This window comes from Gastrolobium bilobum, unplaced genomic scaffold (genome assembly GCF_033153095.1).
Source record: "Gastrolobium bilobum isolate Gb01-03AN ecotype WA unplaced genomic scaffold, APGP_CSIRO_Gbil_v1 utg21391, whole genome shotgun sequence".
NCBI classification, from domain to species: Eukaryota; Viridiplantae; Streptophyta; class Magnoliopsida; order Fabales; family Fabaceae; genus Gastrolobium; species Gastrolobium bilobum.
Window position 1 is genome coordinate 589 of NW_026896721.1, and position 24,107 is coordinate 24,695.

The 24,107-nt window shown below is 41.3% G+C and overlaps 2 protein-coding genes across 2 annotated transcripts; both read right to left on the reverse strand.

Annotated features, from left to right (window-relative positions):
• Positions 1 to 4,759: 4,759 nt before the first annotated feature.
• Positions 4,760 to 5,944, reverse strand: LOC133301643 (uncharacterized). Its single transcript, XM_061501299.1, has one exon. It carries the CDS (start codon positions 5,942 to 5,944, stop codon positions 4,760 to 4,762), a length of 1,185 nt encoding a protein of 394 aa, XP_061357283.1.
• Positions 5,945 to 22,027: 16,083 nt separating this feature from the next.
• On the reverse strand, positions 22,028 to 23,959 carry LOC133301644 (uncharacterized). The gene is made up of 4 exons (XM_061501300.1): positions 23,263 to 23,959; positions 23,005 to 23,060; positions 22,234 to 22,413; positions 22,028 to 22,099 (listed from the first exon to the last, which is right to left on the reverse strand). Exons 1-4 carry the CDS (start codon positions 23,957 to 23,959, stop codon positions 22,028 to 22,030), a joined length of 1,005 nt encoding a protein of 334 aa, XP_061357284.1.
• Between the last annotated feature and the right edge of the window lie 148 nt (positions 23,960 to 24,107).

Sequence of the window (24,107 nt, forward strand, 5' to 3'; positions counted from 1 at the left end):
TCCTAAGACTACTTAGAGCAGTTTAGACATTACTTGATTTTGTACTCAGCTCTTTTATTATAACTATTGTAATCTTGTACTCGTAAGCTACTTATTTTCATTAAGTATTTGAACCCGTAAGCGTGAAGTGAAATGATGTATTATTATTTGATTCTCACTTTCCTTTAAATACCTGCTTGCTCTTGTTGACACAACTATACTCTCATTACTCTTTTTTCTACTCGTCAGTATGTCTTTACATAACCTTTTCCGAGTAGGAATTGAACGGCTGCCCAAGAGGCCAATGAAGGCGGCAAGGGACTTTAATTTTCCCGTTTCCGAGTAGGAATTTAACGGCTGCAAGAGGCCAAGAGGCCAATGAAGTTTCCGAGTAGAACGCGAGTAGGAATTGAACGGCTGCCCAAGAGGCCAATGAAGGCGGCAAGGGACTTTAATTTTCCCGTTTCCGAGTAGGAATTTAAGGGCTCCCAAGAGGCCAATGAAGGCGGCAAGGGACTTTAATTTTCCTGTTTCCGAGTAGGAATTGAACGGCTGCCCAAGAGGCCAATGAAGGCGGCAAGGGACTTTAATTTTCCTGTTTCCGAGTAGGAATTAAACGGCTGCCCAAGAGGCCAATGAAGGCGACAAGGGACTTTAATACACTTTAACAATTCCTAAAGAGCATAATAACATAATACATTTTAATACACTTTAAAGTCGGACTGGCTTGATTGAATTGAAATATTGCAATACATAATAACATATGTAAAGTAACTGCAACACAAAACATAAAATACACCTACTACAATTAACAAACTCGCTTCCTAATCCCTCATGCAAAGCTAAGGCCTACGACCTGCCATCTGACTTCCACTTAAACCTGGATTTCTTCAACTAAAGTACCTTTTTAACTTGGCAGTATTCCAATATCGCGGAACTGGCTTCTATCCAAGTGCTCTATCTGATACGCTCCAGTCTTCGTGGCAACTATTACTCGATAAGGACCTTCCCAATTAGCTGCCATCTTTCCATCTCTTGCATTTTTATTACCCACATCTGCCTGCCTGAGCACCAAATCTCCTTCCTGAAACGTCCTTTTGACCACAGTTTTATTATATCTCATTGCTGCTCGTTGCTTGGACGCCAATTCTACCATTGCCACCTTTTCTCGTTCTTCGTCTAACAACTGTAAATCAATTTTCATCATCTCCTCATTCCCGTCTTCCTTTTCTTCTGATATCATTTTCCTCCTCCAAGTTGGCTCTCCGACTTCCACGGGCAACATAGCTTCAAAACCATATGTCATCTTAAATGGTGTTTCTTGAATGCTGGACTGTACTGAAGTCCTATATCCCCACAACACATTATCCAACTCTTCCACCCAACTTCCTTTACACCCTTCCACCCTCCTTTTGAGTCCATTCGTCAAGATTTTGTTAGCCGACTCTACTTGCCCATTTGTTTGGGGATGTTCTACGGCAGCGAATTTGTGTTTTATCCCCAAGTCAGCTACCATCTGTCTGAACTTCTTGTCTATGAACTGTGTCCCGTTATCAGTGATAATTATGGCCGGAATACCGAATCTGCAAACTATCTTTCCAATAAAAAACTTCTGGACCTTCCGAGCAGTAATTGTCGCTACCGGTTCCGCCTCAATCCACTTAGTAAAATAATCTGCTGCCACTATCAAATATCTAACTCCTCCAGCTGCCCTAGGAAAGCGACCTAGAAGATCTAATCCCCACTTATAGAATGGCCATGGTGAAGAAATGGTAAATAACTCTTCAGGAGGAGCTTGATGCACACTAGCAAACTTCTGGCATTGGTCACACTTCTGAACATGTCTTTTAGCATCTTCTCCCATAGTTGGCCAAAAATATCCTGCTCGTATAGCTTTCCTTGCCAAGGACTTCCCCCCAAGGTGGTGCCCGTTAATTCCCTCATGTATCTCTTCTAGCACATATTCTGTATTCGGTGCAGCAATACATTTAAGCAAAGGTGACTTTATTCCCCGTCTATATAATTGCCCTTCTATCATCACAAACCACGCCGCTCGTCTTCTCAAACGACTTGCTTCCATCTTTTCATTTGGTTCTTTACCCATCGTCAAATAATCCTTAATTGGGCTCCTCCAATCCACTTCTTCTACTATCCATACTACACTCGGAGCCCTAATGCTTTGCTGAATGATGGACCTCAAACTTCCCGTGGCTTTGGTACTGGCCAACTTTGATAGGACGTCTGCTCGTACATTATCCTCTCTCGGTATATGCTCTACGCGGATTTCCTTAAATTCCCTCATCAGTTCTTGTACCTTAGCTAAGTACTTTGTCATAACTTCTACTCTTGCTTGGTACACCCCACTTATTTGTGAAGTCGCCAACTGAGAATCACTGTACACTGTCAAACATTCTGCACCGAGCTCTTTTGCCAAAACCAACCCGACAATCATTGCTTCATACTCGGCTTGATTATTACTTGTGGGGAATGTTAGTGACAAGGAATGCTCTACCGCCACTCCCTCTGCATTTTCCACTATAACTCCCACTCCACTCCCTCTTCTATTAGACGATCCGTCTACAAACAACTTCCACCATTTATTTGCTTCAGTGCTTCCAGGATGTGTCATTTCTACCATAAAATCAGCCAATGCTTGTGCTTTAATTGCCTTCTGTGCTTCAAAGGTAATACCAAACTCAGATAACTCTACTGCCCACGCCACCATTCGCCCTGCTAAATCCGGCTTATGTAACATCTGCTTGATTGGCTGGTTCGTTCTGACTATTATTTGATGGCACTGAAAATACTGACGAAGCCGCCGTGCTGAAATTAGTAACGCAAAAGCCACTTTCTCTACATGCTGGTACCTCACCTCTGCTCCTTGTAATACTTTGCTGATAAAGTACACGGGCTGCTGTTGCCCACTCTTTCCTTCTCGGACAAGCACAGAACTTACTGCTTCTTGGGAAACGGACAAATACAAATATAAAAGCTCCCCTGGTCCTGGCTTACTAAGAATTGGGGGTGAAGCTAACATATTTTTGAAATGCTGAAATGCAACTTCACACTCCTCGGTCCATGTAAATTCAGACCCCTTTTTTAAGAGTTGAAAAAGTGGTAGAGACACTTGCGCAGATTTAGCCAAAAACCTTGACAGAGCTGTCACGCGTCCATTTAACTTCTGTACTTCTTGAACATTCTCTGGACTCTTCATTTCCATCACTGCTCTACACTTATCCGGGTTAGCCTCTATTCCCCTTTCTGTCAACAAGAAACCCAAGAACTTTCCAGCCGGAACTTCGAAAGCACACTTACTCGGATTCAACCGCATATTGTGCTTCCGAACTTGCTCAAAAACCTCTTGCAGATCAGCCAAATGCCTCCTCCCATCTTCCGATTTCACAATCATGTCATCCATGTAAACCTCTAACATTCTTCCCATTTGCCCCTTAAACACTTTATTCATCATCCTCATATAAGTTGCCCCTGCATTCTTGAGCCCAAAAGGCATGACGTTATAACAATAGACAGCATTTTCTGTCACAAATGCTGTCTTCTCTTGGTCTTCTTTCCATAATGGAATCTGATCATACCCGGAGTAGGCGTCCATAAACGACAACAATTTGTAACATGATGCCTTATCTACCAGATGATCAATATTGGGTAACAGAAATGGATCTTTAGGACAAACCTTATTCAAATCTGTGTGATCCGTACACATCCTCCATCTCCCATCCGGCTTCTTAATCCACACTGGATTGGCTAACCATGTGGCATATTCCAATTCTCTAATGAACCCTGCTTCTAACAACTCTCTGGTTTTTTCTTCAATCGCCTTCCTCCTTTCTGCACAGAATCTCCTTTTCTTCTGGGCCACCGGCTTCGCTCTTGGAAATATTGCTAATCGATGGCAAGATAAAGCAGGATCCATCCCAGGCATATTCGAAGGTTTCCATGCGAACAGATCAGCATTTAATTGCAATAATTGCTTCATGCTAGCCTTCACATCAGGTTCTAACTCGAAACCCATTTTTGTAACCTGCTCTTTACCCGCTCCTAACTGAACCTCTTCCATGATCCCCACAGGTTCTAACCTCTCCGCATTATTTTCTACCCGGGGATCCATCCTGACTACCATTACTTGCTCTTCTTTCTTTTCCTGTGCTTCTGTCTTCTCTTTTGCCTTATCTCCTATCAGTGCTCGGTCCTTCTTACTTTCATGTGAAATTCTCAGACTCATATTATAACAGCTTCTTGCCATTACCTGATCCGCCTTTATCGTTGCCACTTTGTCATCCTTAGCCACAAATTTCATTGCCAACTGATCAATTGACAAAAAGATCTTAAATTTCTTCATGAATGGTCTGCCCAGGATAATATTATACGCGGAACTCAAATCCACTACCGCAAACAACAAAGTGACTGTCTTGTGCGTAGGAGCGGTCCCCAAGGTTAACCTCAATGGAATGTATCCCAAAGGTTTAATCTTGTCTCCTGTGAATGCTAATAAATCGGCTTCGCATGGCTCTAACTGGTCATAATCTAAATCCATTCTTCTGAAAGCATCCAAAAATATAATATCTACTGAACTTCCTGGATCTACCAACATCCTATCCACTTGATAGTTTGCCAACAACCCCAAAATCACTAAGGGATCATCGTGCTCCGGGTCTAATATCTCATCATCTAAATCCTCAAACACTACCTGCTTGCCTGTCTTCTGGCGCTCTTTAAAACGCGGTTTCTCTGAAATGGCCATACACATTTTCAAGTGCTTTTTTCAGGCATTCCCAGATTCTCCTCCTCCTGCTCGCCCCCCAGCTATAGTGAAAATATGTCCAACTGGAACTCTATCCGGAGATGGTTGTCTTGCAACTTTTTGGTTTCTGTTAGGCTCCTTGTTCCTTCCTCCAGACGGGCTACGACTTCGGTCTAGCCGTAAAGGCTTATCTTCCTTACACCCCCGTCCTTCTCTTCTTACATATTTTTGCAGTTTCCCTTCTTGAATCAACCTTTCAATAACATTCTGCAAATTAAAACAATCATTCGTGTAATGTCCATAACCCCGATGAAATTCACACCATTTCGTTTTATCCGCTTGTGCATAACTCGACCGAATCGGCGGAGGCCGTGGAACATGCTGCATTTCTGTAGTCATTACCTCCTTCAAGATCTGGGCTCTGGACGTATTCAATGGTGTGAAATCTCTCTTATACGCCTCTCTAAATCTTTCCCCTACTACGCGAGTTCGCCTTTCGTCAAACTGTCCTCTCCCAGCGGGCTTGTCTGGCCTCCTAAACCCTTGTTCAATTTTCCTCTGAGAAGATCTGAACTCTTCCAAATCGATGTACTTCTGAATCCTTTCCATCAACTCTTCCTTTGTAGTCGGTCTTTTTTTAGCCAAAGAATCCGCCAACCCGCCAGGTTGTAACCCGGTGGTAAATAACAACAAATACGTCTGATTCTCAAACCCTTTCACTTGTCTAGCTTCTGCTTGGAACCGTTCATAATAGTCTCTCACTTTTTCTCCTGGTTTCTGTCTCACTCCACATAAATTGAGTGTGGTTTTTGGTTGAGGTCTGCAATGAGCAAACTGCTGTATGAAACGAAGAGATAAATCAGCCCAACTGTCAATGGAATTGACTGGCAAACCGGTATACCATTCCAACGCTTGCTTCCTTAAAAAGACTGGAAATGTCCGACATAACAAAGAATCTGATTCTCCGCATAATGACATTGCTGCCCTAAACACTGTTACGAACTCTTTCGGATCGGAGCTTCCATCATAAGCTTTCATATCATTTGGTTGTTTGAACCAACTCGGAATAGGCTCCGCCCTCAATCTCCACGATAAAGGGGTTCCTGACAAACCTTGACCAGCAATAGGCTCTTGAATCTCCTGTGGCATCTGTTGTGTTAATCTTCTCGTCGGCTCATTCTGGCTTGGGCCTTCTGGTCTCATCATCTGTCCTTGATAGCCCTGTGGACTATAATTTTCTACAGATTGCCAATCTCCTCTCTGGACCCGGGTTCCGGGTGCATAATAATATTCCTAGAAGAGGGAAATCTTCTCTATAACGACTATACTGTCTTCTTCCATCTATCCTCCTCCTCTCGTCGGTTTCTCCATAATGTCTCTGGCTTCGCTCCTGCCCTCTATGGCGAGCGTAATACTGACACCCTTCTTGTTGTTGCTCATCTACCCAAGCATCCGTCCAAGGTTGATCCTCCATTTCACCTTGACGTCTATGTCCTCTTCTTGCATTTCTGACATTCGCTTCATAAACTTCCTCTACCCTCCGGTTTACTCCCTGTCCTTCTCCCAGATAATTTCTCCTCTCTACAAGACTTCTGGATGTCTGAGATCCTTGCCCCCTTCGAACTTCAGTCCTCCTATTCTCCATCTCTAGGGGAGGTGATAACGGAATGTAATCAGGAAAGGGAGATATAGAACCTCTCCATCTCTCCTCATTATGTGGCCTATTCAATCTTTCTTCTGAATATTGCCTTCTTCCTCGTCTTTCTGGATGTTGCTGGTTCCTTATCTCCTCCATCAACTGCATTAAAGCTTCTCCAATGGTATCTAATGATTGGCTCCCTCCACTGGATCGGAAAGACTCCTCTTCCCTTCTGTTTTCTTCATTCTCTTCTACCTGCTCATCATGGTTGTTGCTTGCCATGACTCAAGAAAATGCGTAGGATTAGTTTTACCTATTCCCACAGACGGCGCCAAATGTTCTGGACGAACATTTATCTGGATTCTCTTTGTGTAGTTAATGTCTGCTCTTATCTTAACCCTTAGACTATATATAGGTGTAGCCTTGGAACGGTTACCTGTGTCATGGGATTGGTAGTGACCATCGTGACATCGTGTCAGGCCCACTTAAAACTCCCTTATTGGAAGTGCTGGCTGACTCAACTGACTGCTACTCCAGTACGTGCAACCGCTAAGGACATGCTTACTCGCCTATTCCTGGTTCCGAGTATCTCGCCTGTACAAGCCCGTCTAGCTCGCTGTGTTAACCCGGAACAGTAATATTGGTGGTTTGAATAGTGTCAAAGGGAAACAACATTAGGCAATATACAATCCGTTATGTTCGCGCAATGGAAGCAAATATTGAAATCTCGCCAAGTGCTTCTCCACTTTTTGCGCAATAAACTTCGCGAAGTGCTTCTCCAGTTTTACAAAATAATAACTTGGATACATAATATTTTGGGATTTGCGTGATCGATTATCTATATCAACGAAGCCAATGAGTAGCCTTCTTTAATAGAAAGTGTATCGCACATATAACCAAGCAGAGAGACGATCAATGAAGGCTGTTTTAATATTATTCTATGAAAATTATTATTTTATGAAAATTATTTTAACTCTCGAGAATTTTCTGGACCAGTGCAAGCAGCGAGATAGTTCTTGAAACCTGGATGAATATATACTATTCGTTGCTCTTGAAACTTATTTTCGAGGAAAGTGTGGAATACTTTCAAATATTGATATTCTTTAAAGCATACTTCATGGCTACTTTATACTATAGCGCGATGCTTTAGCGCAATGCCTGAATGTAAGATTCATGGCTACTCTATGAAGATATAATATTCATATGCTATATTTTGTTTTGTTCATATGTAAAAAAATAAAGAACCAAGCGGTTCTTATCACGGCAATCTTTGTATCTTATACCTTATTTTTAATGTTTTACAAACATTATAAATGTCACGTGAAGACAAACGTTTTGACAAAACTAAGCTATTGGGCACATTTGCATATGGTTTACTTTTTCATTGTAGATAAACCCCTTTAAATATATATTTACATATGTATATATTGCGTACTTCACCTAGAGCTTTTCATCTTTGCTGCCAATGAATCAAAAGCTACTGATCGAAGGTACAGTGCACGATGCTACCAACATATAGGACCATGGCACAAGCCTATATTACTACGATAGTTATTCCTTTCCTATCTCAGTGCGCGATGCTACCAGTATTACAACAGATGTATTAATAGCATCTCGATTCCATTACGTAAGAACTTGCACCGTTAATTAAGGAAGTTAATTAATTATGTGAAATTAAGAAATAATTCCATAATTGACCCTAATAATTATTATGAGGCTTAAATAATTATGGTAAGTGAGTAATAATGCTGAAGGTCGTTTTTCTAACGAAAAGTGCAGATATCGGTTCTGCTACTCGGTATAAATGCGTACCGGTGAAGTATCCCGGAAAATTAGGAAAAATATGTATATGTCACTAGAGAAATATGTAGGACTTGTAAAACAAGTTTCAGGTCAAAATAATGAGAACTGGTGCCAGAACAGATACTGGCTAAGGAAAAGCGCGTACTGGAAATGTGCTGCGACAAATAAAATAAAAATATGACAAATCTTAGAAAAATGAGTAGGTTCAGAATCCTAAGTTTGGGATTAAAATGATAAGCGTAGCTATTAGTGCTAATACAGTGTGATTAAACTTAAACTGCCTGTATATAGTGCTCGGCACTAAACCCTAGGATGATACTCAGCCTCCTACGTGGGTTTTCTTCTGAACCTTGAGTCTCCAAGCTGCCACCTTGCTCTTCTTCATGAAAACTCAACAAAGAACCACCTTTTCTCTTTGAATCTTCCTCTAAATATGTTAAACACTTGGTGAGGGAGAAAGTACCATTTTCTGAGTGTTGGTTTCTGTTTAGTGGTGGTCTAGGGGCTGACTTCATAGTGAGGGTTGAAGGAACCATTGTCATGGTGTTTTGATGCTTCAAGAAGCTTTCCTTGTGAAGAAAGGACCTTGCTTTGTTGTCATTTTCGTCTGCCTTCAAGTCAGAATTGTAGAGGTAGTGTGGTGAGCTCCAAGAGCCATTGTTGCTCAGCTTTGAGCTTGGGTAAGTGTTACCAACCTTGATCATGAGTTGTTGATGTTTAAAAATGGAGTCTTGGCATGTTAATGAGTTAAACAAGTATGTAATCTGTATATGAACCTTGAACAGAGTAAAAATGCATGCTTTAACAGTTTTGTGGGTTAAAAGATGAACCTTTGGAGTGATATCTTGCGAAATGCAAAAGCTGCACTCTGTCGCGAAATATCCGATATGGTATCCGGATATTGATATCCGGATATTGGCAGAGAGATATCCGGATATTGATTTCCGGATATGCCCCCGACATATATTTGGATATTCTGGGTTTGCGGGAACAGTAACGGTACTGTTCATACAGAACTAAGTTATGGGTTTGTGGACCCTAGTTTGTGTAAGTTGAACTTCTGTAATGACTAAGTTAAGTCAGAATAGAGGGATTAAGGACTTGTGACTTTGTGAGAAGCCTTAAGACATGAAACATAAAAGAGAAGCGTTGTCTTAATGTTTATGCTTATGAGCTATGGTTATTGATATGATTGCTGGTCCCAAATCAGATTGTGATTCTGCTGGGCTTTGAGCTTTGATTGGACTCTTGGCATTGGATTGTTAGCTTGCAAGGTAAGCTTTTGTGTCCTCGGTTTAGCCATTGTTTGTTCCACCATGTCCCATGGGGGGATGGTTATATGCATGATGTGTTTTCATGTACTATTTTATTGAAATGCTATGGAGCTGTTAAGTGCAAAATGCTTATGATATGTATGTGGTGTTTCGCCTAGCCAGGAAGCCATGGGGTGGTCCTGGGGGCGGGTACAACATGGGCTGGTACTGTGTGGGTAATAGACGTATTCCTGCACTTCTCTGATCAGTAGAATAGTTATAACACACATGACAAGATTATCTGCTGCATTGCACTGATTTTGGAACTTATATTGTTATCTGTTTTTAGAACTTATATTGAACATGTAAGTGAGCTTGGGGTGGAAGATCCTTGAGGACCCCTTGTCTTACTGAGATTTCTGTTTAGAGATCTCACCCCACGTTTGGGGCACATATTTCAGGTTCAGGTAACCCAGGGGTTGAGACCTTGGGTGGCAAGAGGCCGGAGCTGAGTTAGCTGATGTTGTTGTTTATCTGATTATATGTTGGATGCTGATATGCCATCTTATGATTATGTTTTATTATGTCTTTGTTGTTGCGACTATGTTGGGCTTGTATGCCTTATTTGGTGAGCATGGGGTTGAACATAGTACAATAAGAAATTGAAAGATTTCGTTGAAATTGTTCGTTTGGAAATTTCCCGAAAAGCTAATCATAGGTTCTTCTCTCCATCGGAACAATAGGGCCACTATGCTCATTACTAAACTTGTTGAAGAGATAAAATAGAACCAAGATTTATCTTTTTGATCAGAGGTTGAATCGAATTGTCCATGTCACATTGACTTGACTTTCTTTAGGTTAGCTTGGAGTTGTTTAAATTATCAGAATATTCTCTGGACTACGTGTTGTAGATCCGTGAGTAGAAACTCGTCTATTTTTATGATACGAGGTTATTCAGTGTAGATAGTGTCTTTTGCAATATCCTACAGGTGTTGTTTTTATTAAAATGATTAAGTAATCAACTGGGCTAAGCATAATGACGTCATAATTGAAAAGAAAAAGATATTCCGCATTTTTAAATTAAGCGTGGGTTAATACGATGACATGATAACAAACCGGGTTAACACGGGGTGTTACACATTACATGGTTCACACGTGGTGAATATCTGGTTCCAGAAATGGCAAAAATGAAACAGCAACAAAGGACACACGTCCACACATACCCCTTACTCGGTGTTCTTATTATCCACGCTCGCCGCACCACGTACGCCCTTGTTCTTATTATTCATCTTGTTCCATTAGACATGTTTTAAAGATCAGATAAGACCCGGTCGCTTCAACGGTATCAGCCACATGTTGGTATTAAAATATTCTAATGTTTTCTATGAAGTTTTAAATATTTTATTGCGCAAAGTACACCTTTGGATAGCGCAACCAAAGTTCAGGCTACATTTTCTATCTCACATGCTATGAGAAGATATAAAACATACATAACATAAGGCGGTATGCTCCATATACCAGTAATTTCCACATACAACCTACTGTATTTCCAAATAAAATAAAAAATTCATCCCGCAAGGTGCAGGGATTTTACAAGGCACGATCTTTTGGGATATTAATTACCCAAAACCGTATCCTGTTGCGAATAAAAAATCTTGGCGCGATGGAATTATACCAAACCGGAAGAACACCAAGATGTAGGCAGATATCTCCCTATACAAAATTTTCCAAATCAGTGTTACTAAATGATTGCACTGTATAGCCTATATGATTATTCTGCTAGTATACATCATATACCTTAGCGCGATACTTGAAAGCAAGATTTATCTTGCAAATTACAAACAGTCCCAACGCGCGTAAGACTCATCTTAGCGCACTACTCCGTGAAGGATGATCATGTCATAACAGCTGCGATGTATTTTGCCTTGTATTTTGTTGTGAAAGATGCAGGGACTTGTGAAAAATGAAAAAGGAAGATATGCATCTCGCCTGCAAGGATCCATGAATAATGAAGATATTAAATGTCACTAAGAATACAAACAGACTTAGAAAAGTTTATCTGATTTATATACTCTTATCTTGAGTTATCTTAACTACTTCTATTGTGAAATCCATAAGAGATTGCAAGGTTCCATGACTGCTAAAAGGCGAAGACAAGAATCTCAATCTCGCGTGAAACAACAAACAAACTCAAAAATAAATGCTACATTTCCTATCCGCAACATTATTATTTTAACATGATCTTGTTACAATTATCATCTCCATGATATAATGTTATTATTATGTGAGATCTATGAAAATTACAAGTTTCACCAAACAGAAGAAAAGTCCTCCAAGTTAAAGCGCACTGAAGAAAATAAAAGAATCCCTCATTAGGATTCTCCAAGTAACAAGATCCGTCATAAGGATCCTCTAATCAACAGGATCCCACATAAAGATCCTCCAAGTAACAGGATCCGTCATAAGGATCCTCCAACCAACAGGATCCCACATAAGGATCCTCCAAATTAACAGGATCCGTCATAAGGATCCTCCAATCAACAGGATCCCTTATAAGGATCCTCCAATCAACAGGATCCCACATAAAGATCCTCCAAGTAACAGGATCCGTCATAAGGATCCTCCAATCAACAGGATCCCACATAAGGATCCTCCAATCAACATGATCCCACATAAGGATCCTCCAAATTAACAGGATCCCTCATTAGGATCCTCCAAGTAATAGGATCCGTCATAAGGATCCTCCAATCAACATGATCCCGCATAAGGATCCTCCAAGTAACAGTATCTGTCATAAGGATCCTCTAATCAACAGGATCCCACATAAGGATCCTCCAAGTAACAGGATCCGTCATAAGGATCCTCCAATCAACAGGATCCCACATAAGGATCCTCCAATTAACAGGGTCCCTCATAAGGATCCTCCAATCAACAGGGTCCCTCATAAGGATCCTCCAATCAACAGGATCCCTCATAAGGATCCTCCAACTCAACAGGATCCCTCACATGGATCCTCTAAACAGATCCTCCATATTCACAGCACGATCCTACAAGTTCTATCGCGATTCTCCAAGTTCTAGCGCGATACAAGGCATACTACTAAGAAAGCTCATGGTCAATGAAGGCTGCAAAGCCCATATCTCCAAGCTGCACAATATTAAAAGCTATCACAGCAAACAACACAACCTTAAAGACTCCATGACAGCAAGCTCCTCAACATTTAATCATGACAGCCATACTACTTTGGCATCAAGGAACCTTTGCCTTCACCATGAAGAAAGGCATCTTCCAAGCAGAACATCTCTCCACTATAAATACATGTATCAACACTAAGGTACAATATCTTCTCCTACATAATTAAACCTGCTTGAACCAAATCTGACTTGAGCGTCGGAGTCTCTTGTAGGTACACCCCCCATCGCGTTCCATAGAAGACCCATGGGATAAAGCGGCCCAACTGCAAGATGCTCTAACCCAAAGCGGTTCCAGGCTGTGTAGAGGAAGATCACATGATCGACCCAGTTGTAAAAACCTGTTCCGATCATAACCAAAAATGGATACTTATCCATTGATTAAGGGGATACTTATTATTGGGTGCTTAATTATCCTAAGTGATTTATGAATACAACTTCTTTCTTTTGCATTTATATCATGTCAAAACTTTTATCTTATAGTCTACAAAGTTCCCTCCTTTCCTTTTCTAAATATTTCCAACCATATTTGGCTAAGCCAAATGCTTGCAATATTCTATTCAGATAAAACAATTGTAACCGCAGCATGGAACTTGTTTAAAAATAATTGTAGAGGACACCACTGTTCGCATGTGGATGGTGGACCATTAATTGCTGAGCTTTAATTTCCGTCACGGTGATACATACCTTAATTTCCAACCGCAACCTCAACTGACAAGAGAAACTGGTCCACCACTGGAAATTTATTCAGAGATGTTGGATTATTTAGCACCCTTTTGATGCCGACATTCACAGTACTACTTCCCAGTTCACACTCAATATTTGGGTTATTATTCCCTTCCTGACTCTATTGATGTTTCTCTTTCAGTGTGAAAAGGCTAAAAAGCAAGTTGCTTTCCGTTTTGTTCATGCCCTAAGCCGCCATAGTTTTCTACGTTGACCAGTTGGCTATCGTGGAAAACTACTCATCCAGTTAGTGACAGACATGGAATTTTTTTTGATAGGGTGAAAATAAAATACCAAAATTACAATGGTTATTAAGAATAATAGAATGAACTAACTATTACAAATACTTTATAGGAAGAAGCTAACTATTAGCGTTAATAGTCTATTATTATTACATAATTATCATTGTATACATAGAATATTAAAAAAATCAAAATTTAGGGAGGAGCAACCGTCAAATGCTTGTCCCACCTTTCGGGCTGCCCCTAGATCTAGCCATCTGATAGGTCCACTTGCTGAAGGATTTGATCATTTTTTAATTTGATTTGCTTAAGTTTAATGACTTAAATAAACAGTAATAAAATAAATTGGTTTGAAAAGATTAAGACTGAAAACTGAGCTAATTAAGATCTTTAAGTTCAAATGGCACCAAGTTAATTTAGCAAATTTCAATATTATATTTTAATCCAAAACTTTAATATACAAGACGTGTTCTTTTGTTAGGAAATTTTAATCCTTAATATTATTGTGTTTTATCATGTTTTTTAATTTATTGGGCGATTTAAGTGGTCAGAATAAAAGAACCCAGTAAGATTCCAAATTATGTATGAACTAAATGAGTGAATAAACTTTTTGTTTTTTGATATATTAAGAAATTGAACACATAACCTATTATATAATTATCGACATCTCTCACCACTAGACTAACTCCCTTGTGGCTTTTATATTCACTCAACTAGGTATATGTATTTGTTCTTGATGATGTAAAGTGATGATCACGTTATTGAATGATGGTTTTCACCGTAGTTCATTCGATTAATTACTTATCACTTCGTTTGAATTTCTAGTAAAAAGATTTCCTCAACTTCAACATATCTCTTCCTTTTGTAAACTAGGTATCGAATCTCCTTATAAAGAAAAAATGAAAAACTGAGTCAGTTCTGAATAACTTATAATTTTATTTTTAAAAAAACTTGTTTTGACTGACCTTTTCCAATCAGATCACTGGACTGAAAGTCTAAACGATAACATATGGTCATCGACCTCAAGTAGAGTTCATTTGAAATGATTGCTCTCAATTATTTATGGACGAAAGAGATAATCATAAGAGGTTTCAGATGATTATTAATTATAAGTATCATTATGACTTTTGAGAAATAAGTGTTATAGTCTTATCGCGGCAGCAACATGTGCTTCGGCTTTATCTTGATTAAAATGCAAGCTAAGTACAGAGACAAAAATCATGTTGCAGTTAATGTCAAGCAAGCCAACCCCATCACCCGAAGGGCACCTCAAGAGGCAAAAAAATTAATTTAATGTCTTTTAATAAAAAAATTACGTATTTATTACACTTTTCTAAAAAATTACACATATGACACAATGTCACGCTCAAAGTAGGCGTCACATGGGCGTGACACCTTAATGGGTGACGCCTAAATGGGGCGTCACATGTGACGCCCACTTTGGACGTGACACATGCGGCCTTGATGTCCCCTTTGGGCGTGAATATGTCAAAAAATTCTATATAATCCCCTACCACTCTATGCAATCTTCACATCTCTTTTCTACCATCAATTCTTACATCTTACAAACACAATTGTTATCTTAAAATTAGTATTTTTATTTTATTTCTTATTTTATTTAAGAATGAGTTCACATTCTAATTATGTTCGTGTTTTGTTATATTATAATGGTAGGAAGGTAGAAGATCGACGAGGTGTCATGTTTGAAGGTGAAAAAAGGCTGACACGTATCCAACGCAACGCAACCATTGGCGAACTGCATCAGAGAATTCGGCAAAAGTTAAGTCTTCAAGGTAACCAATGTATCACTCAGGTCACGACAAAGTTATGGCAATCCGAACAATACATTAGTTTGCAAGTGGTTGACGATGAAGACGTGGAGATGATAATGGAAGAATTTTTCAACCTGTCATGGAAAGATTTTCTGTAGTTGTATGTCGACATCGCCGGATTGGAGGATGTTCCAGTGCCGGTGAGGTCAGTTGCTTTAAATTATCCTCGTCTTCCATCAACGTCTGCCGCCGCTCATGCTTCTCCAGTTGGTAACATTTTTGAGGGAGATGAAAATGATCCGACTTGGGAAATGCATGACGAAGACGACGACGAAGACGATTAAAATATCGCAATGGAAGAACGTCTTCTGGCGGAGGATGCTAGTGCTTCAGAAGGAGATGAAGCATGTGATATGGGCGCGTCACAAATCCCACTATACCATCAACCAGTGGTCGCGCAAATCTCACAACTGCATGACGTTGCATCCCCACATTTAGGTAATCATGACCTTGGTAATTTATATAATTTGTATATACGTGATGATGATGGTTTGTATTAAGATATTTTAAAGGTACATATGCAGGCAACAATGCTGTTACTCCTTTTTGGGAAGGAATTCCGCATTATTCGTATATTGATTGGAGTTATTGGAGCGAACAAGAATCATGCGCTGATGGTACGGTTTCAGGATCGGGATCAATACAAAGTCCGTGGCAACTGGGTGACAAGTTATTTATGAACCAAGAATTTGCAACGAAAAAAGAGGTCCAGATGGCACTGAAGCACAACCTCATTAGGGAGCATCAAGAAGCAATTGTAATTGAGAGTACGCCTGCAAAGTTAAGCATGAAATGTTGCGCGTATGATAAAGGATGCCCGTAGCGCATTAGGGCGATTACGAGATGGGGTGGTGATCATAATTGTTTGAATGACCACAACCCGAGCACTAGAGTGGGGCAAACGACATGCTGCTCGCTTGCCTGCCATCTACCTATCCAAGGACGAAGCTTATGCCTCCAGTTTTCGTCAACCTTCCCCCGCAGGGTATGATCATGGATCCCTTTCAACTTCCTGCTCACATCTGGGATAGGCTGATCCAGTTCAAATTGCCGCATGCACTTGTCCGGTTGACTTGCCTCTACGGTGTGGAAGTAAATAAGGGGTGTGATAGCAAACCAAAGAAACTGCTGTTGTTGAGTCACATCCAGCCACACATAATCGGCATATGGTTGCCAAACCACCTAGACAGAAAATGATAATGAAAAAGATGCAGTTACATAAAATATACAAGCATGGTGAACTAAAATGATACTAAGTAACTAAGACCTTACCTCATCTCTACATAGTGTATCCAAGGTTGCCCGATAATGGACAACCTCATGCGGCTTAAACATTGTAACCGTATTAAACCTGACATGAGAAACATACACCATCATTAAGCAAATATACAGTTAGTAATTACATAAATCATTAGCGACCATAATTGAATATAATAAAGGATACCAACATCCATAATGCGTCCCAGGTTCAGGATGAGGAGGAAAGGGTGGAGCAATGGGTGGGAATCGAATCCATGCCCAAATATGTAGAAGAATGTGGCAACCACCCATATCAGATCGACCGGCATCTGTACACTCGCACATATTCCTGAACAAGTATACCAGAACCGCAGATCCTCAGCTGAAACGTTCGATCTCATCAAATCCTCCCCCAAGCAACAGGAGTAGCCGACAACCGACGTTGCTACCTCCAGACTTGTCCGCTAGTAACCAACACCCTAGCATGCGGGCAATGTGCGCCTTTGTGAAATAGATCTCTCGATCATGATCACCCTCTGCATCAGTCCACCGGGTATATAAACGATCCAAGAATGACATGCAGAGGTCACCTGATCCATGAAACCCACTGGCCAGTGGCTCCGCACCAAAAACAGCAGCACGGACAGCAGGCCAATCCTCATTTGTAGATCCGGTAACAACAAGGCCGTCAGTAGAAAATCCAAGTATGCCGGCCACATCCTGCTAGGTGATCGTCATCTCACCCTGGGTCATGTGGAAAGTATGTGTCTCTAGTCTCCACCGCTCAACCAGAGCACTAATCAATGGGGCATCAATCTGAGATAAATTATACAATTACCACATGTTAACGAATCGTAGTACATAATTGCTTGGTCGAACCGAGAGCTGCTCGGGAATATCTTTTCAGAGAGCAAGAGTGCAGAATAATAATCAGGATTGCCAACAGGAGCAATCTACTCTGACTAAGAGCAACCCTCTCCAACTATACGCAAGCGTACGTGTCAAGCAATATAGGGTATTGTAGCCCCAGATTTATCGTCCTCAGGGAGCAGTTGTGAAGTAAGAAGCGCTAAAGGAAACTTAATTTGTAAAATGGAGCAATAAAAGAAAGTACTATTCTCAACTAAGCTTCACAAAGAGCGATCTCTGGGCAGCTAGTTAAACAATGTTAACCATTCTGGACCAGATGAGAGCAGTGAATGACTTAGCACGATCATCGAATAAAAAGGCATCAATTTAAGTAACTTCAAGAGCAGTCAACGAAATGAAAGTAAGAGCATTAGCTGGTAAAACACAGTTCAGTTATCGTGAGGAAAAGGTTGTGATAGAAGTTTTAGTTAAGATTAATTTCAGAAAAAGTCAAGTAGGTGTTACGGGTTCCATGTTTTCATCCCTTTGGTTAACCCTGCTTGGTAGCATATTTTACAAGTGGATTTTGCTACTTCCCTTGTTTTGCTATAGGTAAGCAGAGGGTAAGGCCTTACTCTCCACGTTACTCCATAGTACTTGGAGTTATATGCAAGGAAACCATGCTGCCTTCTCAAAAGAGCATGGATTCACATGGCAGTGCTCCCCATTCCAGGTGTTTCTCCCTCCTTTCTTCAGGCTAAACTACCCCAGGATCTTGAGAATGCTCCACACGCCTTTGTCAGTGTTTCATCAACCGAGTGGTCCCGGGATGAGGTTGCCAGCCCAAAGGGTTTCACAAAATCAATAAATTAAACCAAAGAGCATCTCAAAATTCATTTATAAAATATGTGTTCCTTACAAAGTTATCCTAAGACAAAAGGGATTACTTCTATGGAACCCTCACCTACTTAGAGGAAGTTAGCTCCTAGTGAGCATTTTTACAAAACGAAAACAAAGAGATGACGAGTCCTAGGATGGGCGCTGATGATGTTCTTTATGAGGAATGCTTGTTCCTTTTATAGGGTTCTTCATTTGATCTTCATTGTTCCTTTCATCAAGGGTCTTGCTCTGTTTAAATCCTCTCCAATGGTAGCTTTGCTTCTTGCCAGCTCAGCTCCGAATAGAAATCCTCTCCAATGGTAGCCTTGCTTTTTGCCAGCTTGGCCTTAAATGGAAGTGGTCCCTCTTGCTTTTGGCTCCCTTTGTGAGTGGGAGTATCGAATTCAGGGAGGCACCTCCACTCCTTCTGCTGTAGCTGACGTGGCAGCTTTTGATTGATCAGCTTCTTTGCTTTCGTACTGTAGCAGAGGTAGCACCTCCACCTTCTCTGCTGTGGCTGACGTGGCGGCTTCCTATTGCTTCCTTTGACTGCTGTTGTACTACAGCAGGCTTTTTTCTTTCTGCGCAACACTCATTCTTCTCTCTTCATTTTGTGGTTCCTTCTGATGGGCCTTAGGTGTCCTGAACAAAGCAAACTAACCCAATAGTCATATGAAAAAGATAATGTTAAATTTTCTCCAGGTCTACCTTAACTCCCACTTTCGGTATTGCTCTGGTCCACTATTCAAAACAGTTGCTCTATATGGAAAGAAGAAGGTTGTAGGGAGTGATTTATAACCAAAACATGGGTTTTGTGGAACAATTTACACTTAATGGGCCTCAACTTTTGAGGACCATCAACACCCCAAAACTAGATATTACTCGTCCCGAGTAATCCTTCACAACCAACAGTCTTCTTGTGGCAGACTAATGCTCCTTGAGATTATCGATGAAGAGTTAACTTAACTCCTTCCATCGCTTCATTAGAGCACTCATCTGACTTGTGAGTTTCACCAGCTTCATTGTGTGTGTGACCTCTTCCACTCTTTTAGTCAGTTTCCCACAGAGTTGCTTCCGGATTGAACTTTTTGGCTTGATTTCTTCTCTTACTTCTTAGCTCCCTTCTTATTTCTTTCTTTTGAGGTCTTTTAACTGGAAGTCAATTACCCTTGTCTTTGCATAAGGCTGACCTTCAACAGCATGCTCTTTGAGCGGCTCTTGCTCTAACCTTGATGACTTGAGCTCTTTGAGCGAAATTTTTGGAGCAGAGGAGCTGACCCTTTTTTTTTTTTTTCAAACCAGGGGCAGAGTAATTTATTTAAACAGCCTGAAGTTCTTTCCTTGGTAACTCAATAAGTCCACTGAATAACAGAGTGTCCGATTTTTGGAGTGCTGCTTTTTGTGCATGGTGTTGCTCCAAATCAGAGTGATGCCCTATGTTGCTTTGTTAGAAACTGTAAACTCTTTAGGGAATCTCAAGGAGCAAAATCCTAGGCAAAAAGAATCATTGAGCAGATCAGGACACTTAGGACGGTAAACTTAGCAAAAATTAAAAACAATATTTTTTTAAAAAGAAAGGTAAAACAGGTGGCGAATCCCTGGTACACCACAGAAGTCATTTATCTAAGAGCAAAGTCAATAACATTCCACCACAAAACTTTCAGGCATTCATTCCAACAGATTTAAACAAGTTAAAAAGGATAGGGAACGAATGAACCTGGGGTCACCGTAGCGACCCTTAATGCTCTCCAGTTTCTTGTCTTGCTCCGCTAAACGGAGCATTTGTTATTGCTTCTGTTTGTAGTACAATCGGAGTTGAATTTCCTCCTCTTTGTTCTTCATCAATTCATCTTTCAAGAGCCTGATCTCCTCCTTCCAGTCTTTTCTGTTTTTTTCATGGGCTTGCTCCCTTTCTTCCATTTTCTTGTTCATCATCTCTACTGCTTTCACCAGGTCTTTCACCGTGTTTTGCAAGGTTGAGGATCCTTCTCCTTCCTCAATCTTCCTTTTCAGAGGCAGTGGTCCAGCATTTTTTATCTGGTCAAGTTCATTCTGCAGGGCCACCTTTTCTTTGTTAATGAGGAAGCTGGCTTCTTTCAGAGATTGCAGCTCCCTTCCAACTGTGTCTTCTAAGGCTTGCACTTGAGTGGCTAGAAGGTCTGCTCCGAGACCGAACATAGTTTGACATTGAGTCATGTCAGTTGTCTCGACTAGGAACTGCCTTCGTCCACTCTTTGCAGGAGCTCTCTTAAAGGGAAGTTTTTCCCTTCTTGGGGTTTTCTGAGGTTCGTCCTTCACACTGCCCGAAACTTCAGCTTCTTCTTCTTCCTCCTTTCCTTCTTTTTCTTCTTTCTCTTCTTTTTCTTCTTCCTCTTCACTTTCCAATCCTTCATTGTCTCTGATTCTTTTTATCGTTGACTGATCAATGTCCGACCCTTCTGGAATGATTTCATCCGAAATCGGGATATTGGCTTTTAGACCAGACATCTTGCACATTTCAGTGACCAGACAAGGGAAAAAGAAGGGGGAGTTTCTTGGTGCATTTGCCACCAGTTGTTTGTAAACAATCCTCCCAACATCAAACTTCTTCTTAGTCAAGATGCAGAAGACCAGCACTGCTCTTTCCCAGTTTACTCTAGAGTCATTGCTCACGGGAATCAGACGGGAGTTAATAAAATGCATCCATACCTTTGCTTCGAATTTGAGTTGCTTCCTAAGGATGGATTCCTTGGTTCCCTAGGTTGCTCCTTCTGAACCTATTTCTCGGAGCACTTCTCCAGTTATGGCCTCATCTCCTCGGCCAGCACAGTATCTATCGAACTCATCTTGTTCAGCAGGAACTGAAGCAGTGTTGTATGCTTCGTTGATTTCTTCAGGGGAGAAGTTTACTTTCACGCCTCTGATGAGGAGTTTTGGGAGATCTTCTTTCTTCATCCCCTCCAAGAATGCAGTCACGAACTCGGTGCGAGCTCTTGAGGGAGGCTCAACGAAGAGTTCCCAATCCAGTTCTGCTATATCCTCGGTCAGCCATCGGTCGAGATCTCCGTGTTTGGAGCTACTGAGGACTATGCCCCGTTCTGGTATGACTGTGCGGTCGACTGTGGTTTGCTCAGGCTTGAGCTTTTTCCCTGTTCGAGTCCTCTTCTTGGAGATAGAAGCAACAGGTATAATGGCCTTTGGACGTGTCATGGTGTAAGGTTCTGAGTAGGAGGGATGGAGTGGGGAGTAAAGGTTGGATTTTTGTGGGTTAAAGGAGAAAAGATTATGAGAATGAAATAATAGTTCTGTGTTTGTTTATAAAGGAACGAAGGAGATGATGGGAAGGTTAAAACGCTCTGTATGGTGGTGATCGTGGCTTTGCTGAGTGGTGGATATGGGGGGAGAAGAGCGTCTGCTGCACATAAATGCCTGGGGGAAAGCAACTGTCCTCTGCTCTGACGGTTTTATCTTTTTGAAACTGCTACTCCCGCTTGATTGGAGGGATGTGACAGCACGACGTGGAGCTGCTATCCTTCCGTTGCTTCCGCCACTCGGTTTTCTCTCTCTCTTTTTTTTGCATGCGGCCTATTGCAGGCCCTTGGGTTAAAAGGGGCAAGTGGATCAGCCCAATTAGAACATGGTTTCAACATTGAGGGATCAAATTCTAAGTGTTGGTTGCTCTTTACTTTTGGGGTCAGGTTGCTCAAGAGCAACCCCAAAACTAGCTTCCTGCAATGGTTAGCACATTAATTTTCTCAAACAAAGACAATAATAAAAAGAATGTCGTAGAAATAAATCTGGGTTGTCTCCCAGTAGCGCTTCGTTTATAGTCTTAGCTCGACTTGTTGCTCCTTGGGTCAGACTTCAGCTGGGTCATCAAGATGAGAAGTCAGTCTCCCATGCTCCTTGATCCCTCTATTATACTTTTTGAGTCTGTGTCCATTTACCCTGAGCGTTGCTCCAGATGTTTCATGAGCAATAGTAAATGCTCCATTGGGAAGTGCTTCAGTGATTGCATAAGGTCCCTCCCATCTTGATTTCAACTTTCCAGGAAACAGTTTCAATCTGGATCGATACAGCAGCACTTTGTCTCCAACTTCTAACTCTCTCTTGATAAGCTTTTTATCGTGCCACTTTTTCATCTGCTCCTTGTAGAGGTTGGCGTTTTTATATGCCTTGCTCCGGAATTCTTCCAGTTCAACCAACTGGAGCAACCTCTTTTCCCCAGCCATTCTGGAATCCATGTTTAGCAATGTGATGGCCCAGAATGCTTTGTGTTGAAGTTCCAGAGGCAAGTGACACGCTTTTCCAAACACCAACTTATAGGGGGAGCAGCCAATGGGCGTTCGATAAGCTGTTCGATACGCCCATAGGGAATCATCCAATTTTTTGGACCAATCTTTTCTATCTGGGTTTACGACCTTTTCCAGGATTTTTTTTATCTCCCTGTTGGACACCTCTACCTGCCCGCTGGTCTGTGGGTGGTAAGGGGTGGCAATTTTGTGCTGCACTCCATATTTCTTCAGAAGAAATTGGAATTGTTTGTTCACGAAATGTGTACCCCCGTCGCTGGTAATTGCTCTAGGGGTTCCAAATCGAGTGAAAATATTCTTCTTGATGAACTTTAGCACTACCCTGGCATCATTGGTGGGGGTAGCAACAGCTTCTACCCATTTCGACACATAGTCAACTGCAACAAGTATATACTTGTTTCCAAAGGAAGGTGGGAAAGGCCCCATGAAATCAATGCCCCATACATCGAACAATTCAACCTCCATTATTGGAACAAGGGGCATTTCATGCTTTCTTGTAATGTTCCCTGTTCTCTGGCACCTGTCACATTTTTTAACAAAAAACATTAGCATCTTTAAACAAGGAGGGTCAGTATAGACCTGACTGCAGCACTTTAGCTGCTGTTCTTGCTCCAGCAAAGTGTCCTCCATAAGGGGAGTTGTGGCATTGCTCCAGTATTTTCTGTTGTTCTCCTTCAGGGATACACCTTCGAAGTAATTGGTCAGAACACCTTTTGTAGAGCAAAGGGTCGTCCCAGAAATACTGCTTAGCTTCATGATGGAACCTCTTTCTCCCTTGGTGAATCAAGTGGTATGGCTCTATTCCGGCAACCAAGTAGTTTGCAATATCTGCAAACCAAGGAGCTTGTTTTTCAGAGATCATCAGAAGCTGCTCATCAGGGAATGTCTCCTTAATATGATCTCCTTCTTGTGGGCTTGCCCTCTCTAATCGAGATAGGTGGTCAGCCACCTTGTTATCACTTCCTCTCCGGTCCTTGATCTCAAGGTCAAATTCTTGGAGCAACAATACCCATCTAATTAGTCTTGACTTGGCATCCTTCTTAGCAAAGAGTTGCTTGATTGCTGAATGATCAGTGAATACTGTGACTTTGGAGCATATTAGATATGAACGAAACTTGTCACATGCAAATACAACTGCCAGCATCTCCTTCTCCGTCACTGTGTGGTTGGCTTGTGCCGGAGTAAGAGTTCTACTAGCGTAGTAAACAGTTCTGAAGACTTTGTCTTTTCGCTGCCCAAGAACTGCTCCCAAGCCGAAATCGCTGGCGTCACACATTAGTTCAAAAGGAAGACTCCAATCTGGGCTTTGAATGATGGGTGCAGACACCAGCCTCGACTTGAGCTCCAGGAAGGCTGTCAAACATTTTTCATCAAAATTGAACTTCCTGTCTTGCTCCAGAAGTTCACAAAGTGGTTTGGCGATT